Below are 14,615 nucleotides of genomic sequence, written 5' to 3' on the forward strand. Positions count from 1 at the left end.
AAACCAAACCAAATAAACAAAACAACTTAACTTTACCGTTCTTTCAAAATGAGTATGTTTTTGGAACAGTTATACAATATACTTGAGTACAAACTAAAATCGAGTTTTTATTGGAAATAAATGAAAATGTATAACAGTTTATGTTTAACACATTTAGGTACATTCATATTAAAAGCATTATATTAAGGCAGTTATGTAGTATATTAAAGTATATTGAATGTTTTTGCTAGCCGGCAGCTAGCTCTCTGCAACTCTCACATGGTTGCCCACTGAAGCTAAGCAGGGTTGCGCCCGGACAGTACCTGGATGGGAGACCACTTGGGAAAGCTAGGTTGCTGTCGGAAGTGGTGTTAGTGAGGCCAGCAGGGGGCGCCCAACCTGCGGTCTGTGTGGGTTCTAATGCCCCAGTATAGTGACGGGGACTCTATACTGTTCAGTGAGCGCCGTCTTTCGGATGAGACGTTAAACCGAGGTCCCGACTCTCTGTGGTCGTTAAAAATCCCAGGATGTCCTTCGAAAAAGAGTAGGGGTTTAACCCCGGCATCCTGGCCAAATCTGCCCACTGGCCTCTGTCCATCATTGCCTCCTAACCCTCCCCATATCATGATTGGCATATCATCACTCTGTCTTCTCTCCACCAATCAGCTGGTGTGTGGTGTGCGGTCTGGCGCAAAATGGCTGCCGTCGCGTCATCCAGGTGGATGCTGCACACTGGTGGTGGATGAGGAGATCCCCCCCCTCTCCTCTGTGTAAAACATATGCTGGATAAGTTGGTGGTTCATTCCGCTGTGGCGACCCCAGATGAATAAAGAGACTAAGCCAAAGTAAAATGAATGAATAATTGAAAGTTAGAATCAAAATATAATCAAGCACTTTACAGCTGCTTTAAAAGAACAGTTCACCTAAAAACAGTATGTAATTTTGACTCACCCTCTACTGGTTCAAAACATATTTGAATTTTAATTGAAATATATATTGTTAAAAGAGTTGGAAACCAGCAGCCATTGAATTCCAAAGTATATCTTTTCCTGCTATGGATGTCAATGTTTTCCAACATTCTTCAAAATATTCTTCTACAGTCTTCAACAGAAAAAAAAAAAAAAAACATAAATGTTTAGAACCACTTGAGTGTGAGGAAAAGGTGAGAAAATTTGTGAATAATCCCTTTAATATTTCAGTCAACACATCAACACAAGCATACTAGTTAAAGGCATGACCAACAGTAGGGGACCTATTATGCAAAAATTCCCTTTTTAAGGGGATAAACAGAGTTGTGTGGCAACAGTGTGTGAAAATGATCAACCTCTAATGAATTCATTACAAATGAATTCATTCTGTTTTTTATAATTACATTTTGATTGACATTCTCTTTTATGTCATCAGAGGGGGAAAGCCCCAACCATTAGTGCGTTACACCCCTACTCTTTATGAGAACTGCCAAGGTATTCAGGAGAGTCAGCACCTCAGTTTAACATCTCATCCAAAAGACTGCGCTCACTGACAGTATACTGGGATTAGGCCTCACACAGACTACAGGTTTAGTGCCCCCTGCTAGCCTCACTAACACCACTTCCAACAGCAACCTAGTTTTTTTCCATGTGGTTATCCATCCAGCTACTGACCAGACTCAGCCCTGCTTAGCTTCAGAGAGTAATCGGTCTTGGGCTGCAGGTTGATATGGTTGTGGCATTCTGAGCCTCTTTTCACAGAGATCACGTCAATCCTGTTTTGAATCTGCCACTATGCCGAAACACAGGCAGTTGTAGCGATGGCCTCTTTTGAAAAGCATACAATCTCATTTGAATTTATCAAATTCATCAAAACGGCACATTTTTGGATCAAAGTTTGAATGAGGCAGTTTCAGAAAAGTATTTGCGAGCAATTTTGAGGTGCTTACACGTAGTACACGTAGAGTGTTCTAGGGACATCAGAGACTTATTTTACATCTTGTTAAAAGAGACTTTATAGGTCCCCTTTAAAATATAATTATTTAAAATGTTTACGTTTAGGATTATTGCAAAGTACACTTTGTCAGAATTATAAGGTTCTATCTGACATTTCAGTCAAAATTGAGTTATTAACTTATTCTTATTAAATGACAACCTGTTTACATTATGGGATGTTTTTATATGTTGTCTCCATTTTAAGACTTTTTATTTAAAAACCAATGTTACACACAGACTGCTTGCTATGGAATGCAAAAACTTTGAAGCTCAATATCTGAAAATCATTCAGAACACAGATAGAACCTTAGAATTCCAAGGTGACTACTTATTAAAAGTGTACTTTAATATATTAAAGGGATGGTCCAGAATGTATTCTTAAGGCTTGTGTGTGTTTTTGGGGTGCAAAGCAATGTGTTCTCATGCTTCATTTGTAAAAAATCACGTTATTATATATATCACATATGTCTTACTTTAATTATACAGCTACTCAGTTAATATGAAAACGACTGTTGTATTTCCTAGTTCGTCCAAAAGCCGCTCTCAAGAGGCTCTGATTGGTCAGCTAATAAAATGTGCTGTGATTTGTGGATTGGCTCCATATCACCAGGAAGCCTCTCTACTGTAACAGCACATCAAGCCCCTTCGCTGCACAGGGTGTATGCTCGTAGCTTGAAAGATTTATGACATAATTTACCTGGATGTATTTGTTTGTAGTCCCCAAACATTGTTCGCTGCTTTGCTAAGCTAATTGTAAAAGCCAATGTCTCCCTTTACATTGAACTTTGAGTGTCTTGTTTCGATGTTGTTTATGTTCACACATGCTACATTACACATCAACTAAAGTTTAAAGAATGATAGGACTTTCTCTGGGAAGGTAAAAAACCCAGGTTCAAAATGAGTAAACTTTACTCCCCAAGAGATAGGGGAGGCCTTAGATTGCCTGATGTAAGGATGTACAACCTTTCTTTTGAAATGACCAAGCTGGCCAAGCACTGGGGAGAGACAGATTCAGAGCTGGATTGGATAAATGGAGGAAAAGTTAGCATCGCCATTTCACCCAATTGACATTCTCTCACAATGTTCTGGAACTAAATGGGAATCAAACCCAGTGACCATACACTCAAGATTTGTATGGAGTAGAATCCATAAACTGTGTAGGTAGGACATCACATTATAAACAGTCATATGCATCATTGTGGAATAACCCAGAAGTTTGTATAGGCATTCAAGAGTTCACACTTAGCTGATGATTGATTATAAGCAAGTTTGGCATGCTGTCCCGGGAGAGAGCCATGAGCTCGAAGGTTCTTGAGCCCTGGGCTCCCTCCCGTTTGGAGGAAGAGAGGGGAGCCTCGAGCTCAGGTAGATCTCGACAACTCCCCTTTTTATAATAGCTAAAGATTAAGATTGAAGGCTATTAAAAGATATGCTGCATTATTAGATTACCTGTATTGAAATTTAGATTTAACGATTAACTTGTTGTACATGTTTTTGGAATGTGGGAGGAAACCGGAGAACCCGGGGAAAACCCACGCAAGCACGGGAAGAACATGCAAACTACACACAGAAACAACCACCGGCCTGTTAAGGAACTAGAACCGGTGACGTTCTTGCTGTGAGGCGACAGTGCTAGTCACTGAGCCACCGTGCTGCCCTATGGAGGGAAAGGTGAAAAGGTAGGGGTGGAAGGGGGGATTCTTCAAATCGAAGATGACTGTAGTGAGAAAACCCTGGCTCTTTATAGTGGTTAGGAATGGCCTGATTGGTGGATCAAGCATGCTAATGCAGGACCAGCCGTGTTCAATCATAATCACGTGCTCCTCTCGAAATTAGTTTATGAATAAACTTCACTTCAAGAGTTCACACTTAGCTGATGATTGATTATAAGCAAGTTTGGCATGCTGTCCCGGGAGAGAGCCATGAGCTCGAAGGTTCTTGAGCCCTGGGCTCCCTCCCGTTTGGAGGAAGAGAGGGGAGCCTCGAGCTCAGGTAGATCTCGACAACTCCCCAAAATGCTCCGCTCGGGACAGCAGCCGCGTATTTGAAGAACCCCCCAAAAGGCACAGGAGATTAATGCCATATCCGGCTGCTGAAAAGTGATACAGAAATAGCTTGGAGGAGCAACAGAGACTGGTGTGGGTGTAAAAATTAACTGAAAGTGCTTATGTATGACTATGTGTGCTCCCGGGTTCTGTTAATTGTAAGGACCAGCGGGAGAGTGAGTGGGGTAAGTGTAAAGGTTTAAAACATATGTGGTGAGTTTCGTAAAGGTTTAGTATAGTAGTGATGGAAAATAAAGCTGTAAGGTTCTGCGGAGCTGTAGCTGCAGATGAGAAGCGGTTAACTGATTAACCGCTTTGGCAGTCCAATGGGGAGTGTGTCAGTAGTGGTATGGATAAATGGTAGTGTGCGTGAGCTCCGGTGGAGCGACACTGCTGCAACAGTGGTGCAGGGGGGATGAAGCTCGGCTGAGCGTCTCTGCGACTGCAGAGGTGCGGTGGTAGTCAGTACTAAGGGGAAGAATACGCTTCTGCAGCAGCGTTTTAACTGCTTTAGCAGTGCTGGGAGTGACAGAAGTGGTATAAGTGTAATGGAAGTGTGCATGAGCTCCAGCAGAGCGTCACTGCTGCAGCAGTGGTGCAGGGGATGTAAATGATGCTCGGCTGAGCGTCTCTGCTGCTGCAGAGGTGCAACGGAAGTCAGTATTTGTAAGGGAAATACGCCTCCGCAGGGACGTTTAACTGCTTTAGCAGTGCTGGAGAGTGTATCAGTATTGGGTTGCTAAATGAAAGTGTATATGCGCTCGCTGAGCGTCACTGCTGCGGCAGTGATGTGGAGGGGAGTGATGCTCGGCTGAGCGTCTCTGCGACTGCAGAGGTGCGGTGGTAGTCAGTCCTAAGGGGAAGAATACGCTTCTGCAGCAGCGTTTTAACTGCTTTAGCAGTGCTGGGAGTGACAGAAGTGGTATAAGTGTAATGGAAGTGTGCATGAGCTCCAGCAGAGCGTCACTGCTGCAGCAGTGGTGCAGGGGATGTAAATGATGCTCGGCTGAGCGTCTCTGCTGCTGCAGAGGTGCAATGGAAGTCAGTATTTGTAAGGGAAATACGCCTCCGCAGGGACGTTTAACTGCTTTAGCAGTGCTGGAGAGTGTATCAGTATTGGGTTGCTAAATGAAAGTGTATATGCGCTCGCTGAGCGTCACTGCTGCGGCAGTGATGTGGAGGGGAGTGATGCTCGGCTGAGCGTCTCTGCGACTGCAGAGGTGCGGTGGTAGTCAGTCCTAAGGGGAAGAATACGCTTCTGCAGCAGCGTTTTAACTGCTTTAGCAGTGCTGGGAGTGACAGAAGTGGTATAAGTGTAATGGAAGTGTGCATGAGCTCCAGCAGAGCGTCACTGCTGCAGCAGTGGTGCAGGGGATGTAAATGATGCTCGGCTGAGCGTCTCTGCTGCTGCAGAGGTGCAATGGAAGTCAGTATCTGGAAGGTAAATACGCCTTCGCAGAGACGTTTAACTGCTTTGGCAGTGCTGGAGAGTGTATCAGTAGTGGATTGCTAAGTGGAAGTGTATATGCGTTCGCTAAGCGTCACTGCTGCGGCAGTGATGTAGAGGGGAGTGATGCTCGGCTGAGCGTCTCTGCGGCTGCAGAGGTGCGGTGAAAGTCAGTTTCTAAAGGGAAGTGCGCTTTGGAGAGCTGATTAACAGCTGTGTAGCAGATAGGAATCAGGCACAGTAGACTAACTCTGTGGCTGCAGGGGTGCATAGGTATTCAGAGTCTGGTGCATTATATGTGTGAAAGCAATACATGTTCCCGCTAAGCCTTTACAGCTGTATTATAGCGGGGAGTGTGGTGATGGAAAATAAATTGATACTACAATGCAATGTAATTAAGTGGAGCTGCTGTAAAGGTGTGATGGTGGTCAGTATGTAAGCAATACGAGTTCCCGCTAAGCCTTTATGGCTGTATTGTTGCGGGGAGTGTGGTGATGGAGAATAAATTGATGCTACAATGCAATGTAATTAAGTGGAGCTGCTGTAGAGGTGTAATTGTAGTCAGTATGGAAGCAATACGAGTTCCTGCTACGCCTTTACGGCTGTATTATTGCGGCGGAGTGTGATAATGGTTACATTTTTTGAAAAGTGTACATGTGAGCTTTTAAAGAGCTTCACTGCTGTGGCAGTGGGAGCTTGGGGCTACCCCTGTGGGAGTCCGAGCTGCGGAGAATGAGTGCAAGTGAAATTAAAAAATTATGAAGAGAAAGAGAAGGGAAGTTTAATAAAATAAAAAGGAAAGTTTAGTAAAAATGAGTCCTATGCAACTAAGACAGAAAGTAGGAAGAACAGACAGAGTCGTGCTGCTTGGAAACTAGGTTGAAGTCTGCAACCGAGAATCAGCTGGGCTTCTCTGAGGAAATATTGGCTGAGGCAAATTGAGGATTTAGAGGTGTTAGAGGACCAATGACAGAGTTTATATCTGTTGTTGGAAGACTGTTCAGGCAGGGCGTCACTGCTGCAGCATTGGTGCAGGGGAAAAAATAATCTCAGCAGAGCTTCTCTGCAGTTACAGAAGTGCAATAAAATCAGTGGTGCAGAGAATTAAGGCTAAACAGCCGTCTCTGCAGTTGCAGCTCAGGCAAAGCTTAACTGTTGCAGCAGTGGTGCAGAGGGAGAATAAGGCTCGGCAAAGCGTCTCTGCAAGAGCAGAGGTGCAGTGGTACTCAGTATTAGAGCCTCACACGGAAATACTAAGTACTATTAGCAGTGATATTTAGAGATGAAAGTGAAAAAGGGGCTCAGCTAGAGCGTCACTGCAGTTGCAGTGATGTTAATGGGGTGTATAGTTAAGTGGAGCACCTAAACAGTCGATATTAGTAAGTTTTGAGTGCTCCCGCAGGGACGTTAAATACTGCCTTTAGTGATATGTAAAGATGAAGGTGAATAAGGCATATGCTAGAGGGTCACTGCGGTAGCAGTGGTGCTTTGGGTGTGCAACTCTGCGGAGCATTTCTGCGGCTGCAGTGGTGTAGTGGGCCAGTATGGAGGCAACTTGTGCTCCCGCAGAAGCATTTACTGCTGTATTAGTGCGGGGAGTGCAACGATAGTGGTATTTAGAAAATTTGTAAGTGTATGCAAGCTCATTTAGAACGTTCCTTTTGCAGCAACTGAAACTCAAGACAACCCCTGAATTGGTCGGAGCTGTGGTGAATGAAAGTGAATAGAAGAAGAGGATAGTTTAAATTTGGAGAGAAAAAGTTAAAGCTAGAAAAACAGGGAAGGGTAGTGAAGGAGCTCCTATGTTAAATAGGAAGGGAAATAGGAAGGAAATGACAGAGTCATACTTCATACCCAATAATGCATGATGGTGGAAGTTGGCTGGAGAGGATCGGCTGGGCTTCCCCGAGGTGGTATTGCTCTTCTGTGGTGTAAAAATGCTAAGAGGTTTAGAACCAGGGCCGGAGTGGGACACCTTTTCAGCTCTGGAGTTTCAAGCCTCAGACCAGCCCACCTCAGTTCACGACTGACTATATTAAAATAAGTAAATAAATATTTCCAAATCAGTTTCTAATGGCACTATCATGTCTTTTTTTTTTTTTTTTTTTTTTTTTTTGAGAAAACAGCTGCTTTAGAACTTCAAATGTTCTACAACCCTAACAGTATTATATGTCTTATCAAAAAATGAAAACACTAAATTACTCTAGCAAGGATCGAACCCAGGTCCGCAGCGTCTTAACCTAACGTGCCAACCACTCGACCACAACAAAAGAGTAAAGTTGTGGTAAAATAATGAATAAAAAGCTGTGGTCAAGTAAATGAATTAAAAAAGTGTCACTGCTGAGAGCAACAGATTCTGGAGCTAGGGACACCAGCCCTCGCGGCCAAAAAAAAAAAAAAAAAAAAAAAAAACAGACCGGCCCACCGGGAATTCTCCCGGTCCTCCCGATTAGCCAATCCGGGCCTGTTTAGAACAGGTGTGTGGGGGAACGGATATCATCCTGCATCCCTTCATCCTGCGACGATAGATCAGATATGGTTAGGTGTATCGTTGGATTGAAATGTCATACTTAGTTCAGAAGACTTAAATTAAAAAGGCTAGTGTGAATATGGCATCGAGGGTGTGGGCTTTGTGAGTGGAAAAGTGTCATTTGCAAAGAGTGTAAATGTATTTAGAAATGGATGTGGAGTGTAATAGGTTGGATGAGGGTCAGCTTCTGCAACCAGCTGACATGATCTCTGAAATGAGAAAAACAAGAGAGAATCAGAAATGACATTACAACATGGTACATGTATGGCAAACACAATGAATTATTTTAGCTGATAACCATGCGGGGCGTCTTAATAAGAGCATGGGCAACTAAGTGTGGAAGTGCCTTTGTTAATGCATGGTACGAAGCCTCATTGTCGCAACGAGCAAAGATAGTAGAGGTAGGCATTTGTCCCTCCTAAGGATGGCATATTAAATGGGAAATCTGCTCGTCTAGTGATCCTGATGTACCTCTTGAAGACAGGGTAGGTGGAATTATAGTGGAGTTTAAACCCCTTGGTTTGTATCTAACGCAGAGTCAATTGATGAAACATCAGACATGTCAGAAATGTCCTCCTCTCATTCGTGGAAGTCAAAGCGGGAAGTTTGTTTCTTTGCTGTTTTCACATCTAACCAACTTGCCATTATAAGCTTATGGCTTATAAGTGTATGGACATGAGTCACTGGGGCATATTACGATTGGACTTCTATGCCTAATGCGTTTAATGTTTTTTTTGCAGTAGCAGAGTAAACTTTTTAGAAGTTAAACTGCTATCAGATGTGGCAGTTTTTTTTTTTTTTTTTTTTTTTTTTTTTAATTTATTTATTTATTTATTTTTTTTTTTTTTTTATTTATTTTTTTTTTTTTATACATTTTATAATTATTTATTTTCTTTATTATTTATTTATTAATTTATGTATTTATTTATTTATCATCTGCCAACATCAAACCCTGAACTTAAAATTAATGTCACCATTTAGTAGTAATTGTGTAAATGTAATGATAATCATTCATGAGCTTGTCATGAGAGAGGGTGGGACCATCTCAAATTTTTGAGAGTTCATTGGATGGTGACGCTTCTCCTTTCAGCTATTGGCTCGAAGGAGTGTCAATCAAAGTTGCAGAAAAAGGCTGGCGGCCATTTTTTTTGCCAGAGAACTAGTGTTATGATTGGAGACGCTACTCTATTGAATGCACCACAGCGACTAGTTTGGAGGATTAACATGGATGTTTATCAATGTATGCATAAGTTGTGGACTAATGTTTTAAGGATTGGATTGTCTAGAACCTTGATTGAGAGGTGAGTCATTCTATTCACGCTAGAATCATCCTTTAAAGATGGATGTTTAATCTTAGTTGTAGTTTGTGAGGCTTCCCCTTAAAAAGTGTCATGTATGTTACCGCTGGTGCACCCCTAGAAGAGAGTTCAGCTTGGATCGCAGGCATCGAGAGTTTAGGCAAAGTTCATGGATGGTGATTGAGTTTTTACTGTGATCTTGTTGGAGAATTGGGTTGAAGACACAGAGATTGCATTGTGTGAGGCAATTGAAGTAGAAGGTTGAGAAGTTGTAGTTGGATAAGTTGGTGTAGCTGGAGAAGTTGATGTAGCTGGGAGAAGTTGTTGGATAAGTTGATGTAGCTGGAGAAGTTGTTGTTGTTGGAGAAGTTGTTGTTGTTGGAGAAGTTGATGTAGCTGGAGAAGTTGTTGTTGTTGTTGGAGAAGTTGATGTAGCTGGAGAAGTTGATGTTGTTGCTTGAGAAGTTGTAGCTGGAGTAGCAGTAGCAGTAGCAGTAGCAGTAGCAGTAGCAGTAGCAGTAGCAGTAGCAGTAGCAGTAGCAGTAGCAGTAGCAGTAGCAGTAGCAGTAGCAGTAGCAGCTGATGCAGAGCAGTGTATTCTTCAAATCGAAGATGACTGTAGTGAGAAAACCCTGGCTCTTTATAGTGGTTAGGAATGGCCTGATTGGTGGATCAAGCATGCTAATGCAGGACCAGCCGTGTTCAATCATAATCACGTGCTCCTCTCGAAATTAGTTTATGAATAAACTTCACAAAAAAAAAAAAAAAAAAAAAAAAAACATTTTTTATTTTTTATATATTTTATATTTTTTTTGTTTTTATTTTATTTTTTAAACATTTGTATTTTGGAAACAATGGCAACTAAAGGATTTACATGAGGAGGGTATATTCTTGTCATACTTTGATTTAGTGGACAAATATAATATTGGAGCCCAAGGGGACTTCTGGAAATACCTGCAAATTAGACACTGCATCAAGGACAAACTTAACATGAAGGACAACCCTGTATATGCTTATTTACAGTCACCACAGGATGCTAGGATTGCTTCTATGTGTTACAAAATGATGCTAAATGTAAACTCAGTAGTATGTAATAATTTGAGAATAATCTGGCAAAAGGATCTAGGGATTGATATTGAGAAGAATGAGTGGCTGGACATCCTTTCCAATGTAGGTAAAAATATAAGAGAAGTTAGAGGAAAGTTCATTCAGTAAAAAAAAAATAATAATAAAAATACATAGATACTACTATAGACCATACAGACTCTATAGGATGGGACTAGCTGGAAATAATCATTGTTGGATGACAGTAAATAAATTTGACTAGATATTTTTCAAGACACTTCTATACAGCTTAAAGTGACAATTAAAGACTTAACTAGGTTAATTAGGTTAACAGGTTAGGGTAGTTAGGCAAGTTATTGTACACTGATGGTTTGTACTGTTGACTACTGAAAAAAAAGCTTAAAGGGGCTAATAATTTTGACCATAAAATGTTTTTAAAACAATTAAAAACTGCTTTCATTCTAGCTGAAATAAAATAAATAAGTCTTTCTCCAGAAGAAAAACGTATTATCAGACATACTGTAAAAAAAATTCTGTGCACTGTTAAACATCACTTATAAAATATTTTTAAAAAAAAATAATAAATTCAAAGGGGGGCTAATAATTCTGACCTTAACTCTATGTATTTTATTTATGTCAGTTTCTGCCACATAAATTAATGTTTTTATCTATATCATTTGTTGTGTCTTTAAGTAAATTGATTGGATGTTGTTGTCAGATGCTCAGCTGTCTGGAATACATGTATCATGACCTTGGACTGGTGAAGGAGTTTAACATGAACCCAATAACTCTCAAAAGATGGCTGGTAGGGCAAACTTTATTTTCTCACCTGCATTTTAGACTTTTTGAATCAACTCAATTTTTATTAGACCTTACAACTGTGTATGTACAATTGCTGTGTATCTGTCAAAATAAAAAGCTGGCTATTCAAGAAAATTATCGTGACAATCCTTTCCACAACTTCCGGCACTGCTTCTGCGTCAGTCAGATGATGTATGGCATGATCCACCTGTGCGGCCTTCAGGTAAGTGGATCTGTGTGTGTGTATGTGTGTGTGTGTGTGTGTTTGTGTGTGTGTGTGTGTGTGTGTGTGTGTGTGCCTTGTATTCCTCATGTTGAAGTGTCTAAATGTCCCCACATGTATAGCAATACCAGTAAACTTTAACCTTGTGTGGACATTTTTGTTCCCCTTGAGGAAATTGGCTCATAAATCACACAGAATTAAGCATTATTGTTTAACATCATAAACACGTAACAATTATGAAAATGTAAAAATGTAGTGTTTCCTTTGAGGGTTAGGTTTAGGGGTAGGCTTGATATATATAGTATTAAAAATCATAATGAACAGATCAACAGTCGCCTTTTTGTGCTGTAGGACAGGCTGACTATGACAGACATGTGTATTTTGATGACTGCAGCAGTGTGTCATGACCTCGACCATCCGGGGTACAACAACACGTATGTTACTGAATTATTATTCATTCTCTAAGAGAACAATAGCACTTAACACTGGCTATTTCATTGTATGTTGTTGTTTGACACTGACTTGTGACAAAAATAGAGCTTAACTGTATTAAATGTGCCCTAGTGCTACAAGAATTAAAATGTATGAAAAAGTATTGGGAATATCTCAAATGAATTATTGTAGAAAATAACAGAAATGAACTGGGGGTTTAAATTGCTAATTGAAAGTAATTTAGTTAAATGCAAATGCAATTTTTCAACATTAATTATTGTTTGTACAAAAATACTGCATTTTTTGTGCATTTAAGGGGGTAGTTTACAAATCATTTACTCTCCCTCCACTTGTTTCAAACCTATTTGAGTTTTTTTTTCCTTCTGTTGGATACAAAAGAAAATATTTTGAAGAATGCGGGAAACCAGTAGCCACTGACTTCAATCTTTTTTTCCTACTGTGAATGTCAGTGGTTACAGGCTTTCAGCATTCTTTAAAATATAAAGGGTTCGGTTGCAAAAACCTCTTAGTGCTGTCTGAAATTTCCATAAAAAGTTGAGTTATTTGAAGACCATGAAAAGAACTTATTATTTGCCCAAAAAGTTAAAATGAATAACCCTACACACAGGAACCTGAAAAAATGCTAATTTTAGAAGACAATATCAGACAGCATTTAGACGTTTTTACAACTGAATTCTTTATATTTTATTTTGTGTTAAGCAGAAAAATAAACTTTTAAAGGTTTTGGAACCATGTGAGGATGAGTAAATGGTAAGTAAATCTTTATTTTTGGGTAAAATATCCCGTTAAGTATACCTTTATTTTAAACAGTGTTGAGCAAAGATAAATTGCATCCAATATGTGAAGGCAGACACATACATAGAAACCAAACTAAACAAAACCATTTTGTCACATAGATATTTCAATTTTTATATAATTTTTAGAATTCATTCATTCATTTATTCATTTTCTTTTTTGTTTAGTCCCTTTATTAATCTGGGGTCGCCACAGCGGAATAAACCGCCAACTTATTCAGCATATGTTTTACACTGAGGTTGTCCTTCCAGCTGCAGCCCAGTACTGGAAAACATCCATACACACTCATTCACACATACTCTACGGACAATTAAGTCTATCAAATTCACCTGTAATGCATGTCCTTGGACTGTTGGGGGAAATCGGAGCACCTAGTGGAAACCCACGCGAACACAGGGAGTACATGCAAACTCCACAAAGAAACATCAGCTGACCCAGTCAAGGCTCGAACCAGTGACCTTCTTGCTGTTGGGCGACAGCACAACCTACTGCGCCATTGCGTTGCCTAATTTGTGTATTATACGTATATATTTATTTTATATCTAAATATAAATAAGTTTATATTTAAAAAAATATATGCCTGCATGTGTGTATTTATATGTACATAATAAATATACACAATATACACACTTAAATTATGTCAAAACAAACTTTTATTTTGGATAAAATTAATCGCAGTAAATCTTTGCCCTAATTTTAAACTATGGTATTATTATTATTATTATATGCAAAAAGTGTACTTTGTTGCATGTGTGTATAAATGACATCTCTGTCTTTTGTGCCGGAGATACTGTTTAAGGTTTTGTGTGTTCAGGTATCAGATTAATGCTCGCACTGAGCTGGCTGTGCGTTATAATGACATCTCTCCACTGGAGAATCATCACTGCGCTGTGGCCTTCCAGATCCTCTCCATGCCCGAGTGCAACATATTCGCCAATATAGAGCCTGAATCCTTCAAACAGATACGGCAGGTACCTCTGACCCACCAAACAGATTCTGTCTCTACACTGAGAAACATTGTACTGTACATTGTACATACTGTAAGAACATTTGTCACCTAGGACCACAAAATCAGTCATAAAGGTTACTTTTTCAATGAACCTTTTTTAAGTATTAGACATTTAAGACATTAAATATTACACTATAGACATTTATAAATAAAATAAAAACTAACTAAATAGGTTTTCCATTGAAGTGGGGTTTGTTAGGATATGACAATATTTGGCTGAGAGACAAATATTTGAATATCTGGAATCTGTTTGAAATGTCCAAATTAAACTTTTTGGCAATGCATATTACTAATCAAGTTTGATACATTCATGGAAGCAAAAGTACAACATTGCTTCATAAAACAGGATCTTTACTTAATATTCTAAAGGTTTTTGTCATTAAAAAAATCTATAACTTTGATTTAAGATTGTGTCTTTGACTAAGTGCAAAATAGTTTGGGGTATTGCCACAAATCCATATTTATTTATTTTTTTTAAACAGGAACAGTTATTAAAAATAACATTTGGTCTTAATTTTATAATCTAAACTTTATCATCTAACTTTGCATTTTAAAAAAGTGTAAAATTAGTTAAAACTTTAATTGCAATAAAGAACCTTTTTTTTAAGGTCACATTTTTAAATATTTTATGCTGGTAAGATTGTTTAAAGTTTTTCGACTTGGCATTTATTTAAATGAAAATACATTAAGTTATATGAATACTGGGAAATATTATTACTGCATAAAATATTTATTTTTATTTCATAATGTAATTTATTCCTTTGATTTTTAAGCAGAATTTGCAGCATTACTACTTCAGTATTCAGTTTTGCATGATTCTTCAGAAATCATTCACATGAATTTTTCTTGTGGCAAAAAGGCTTTACTTTTCTTTTAAAACATCTTTAAGCATTCTTGACGAAAAAAAAAATATATATATATATATATATTAAAACTGACATTGTTTTTACCATTCTTATTTGATAAAAACAAATGAGAAAGTTCTTTTAAAGGGTTGGTTAGTTTA

The 14,615-nt window shown here is 39.2% G+C and overlaps 1 protein-coding gene across 5 annotated transcripts in view; it reads left to right on the forward strand.

The window, feature by feature from the left end:
* pde9ab (phosphodiesterase 9ab) overlaps positions 1 to 14,615 on the forward strand; it is a 30,689-nt gene that overhangs the window by 9,680 nt on the left and 6,394 nt on the right. The window contains exons 1-5 of one of the 5 annotated variants that reach the window (XM_073951521.1): positions 9,119 to 9,266; positions 11,047 to 11,133; positions 11,248 to 11,352; positions 11,704 to 11,786; positions 13,415 to 13,571. In XM_073951521.1, coding sequence (XP_073807622.1) covers positions 11,047 to 11,133; positions 11,248 to 11,352; positions 11,704 to 11,786; positions 13,415 to 13,571 — 432 coding nt within the window. In that variant the 5' untranslated portion in view covers positions 9,119 to 9,266. Of the gene's footprint in view, positions 1 to 9,118; positions 9,267 to 11,046; positions 11,134 to 11,247; positions 11,353 to 11,703; positions 11,787 to 12,767; positions 12,962 to 13,414; positions 13,572 to 14,615 lie in introns of those variants that run through there. The other 4 variants (XR_012406404.1, XM_695355.11, XM_073951520.1 and 1 more) reach the window with 4 other exon arrangements.

This window comes from Danio rerio, chromosome 5, assembly GCF_049306965.1.
Source record: "Danio rerio strain Tuebingen ecotype United States chromosome 5, GRCz12tu, whole genome shotgun sequence".
Lineage (NCBI taxonomy): Eukaryota > Metazoa > Chordata > Actinopteri > Cypriniformes > Danionidae > Danio > Danio rerio.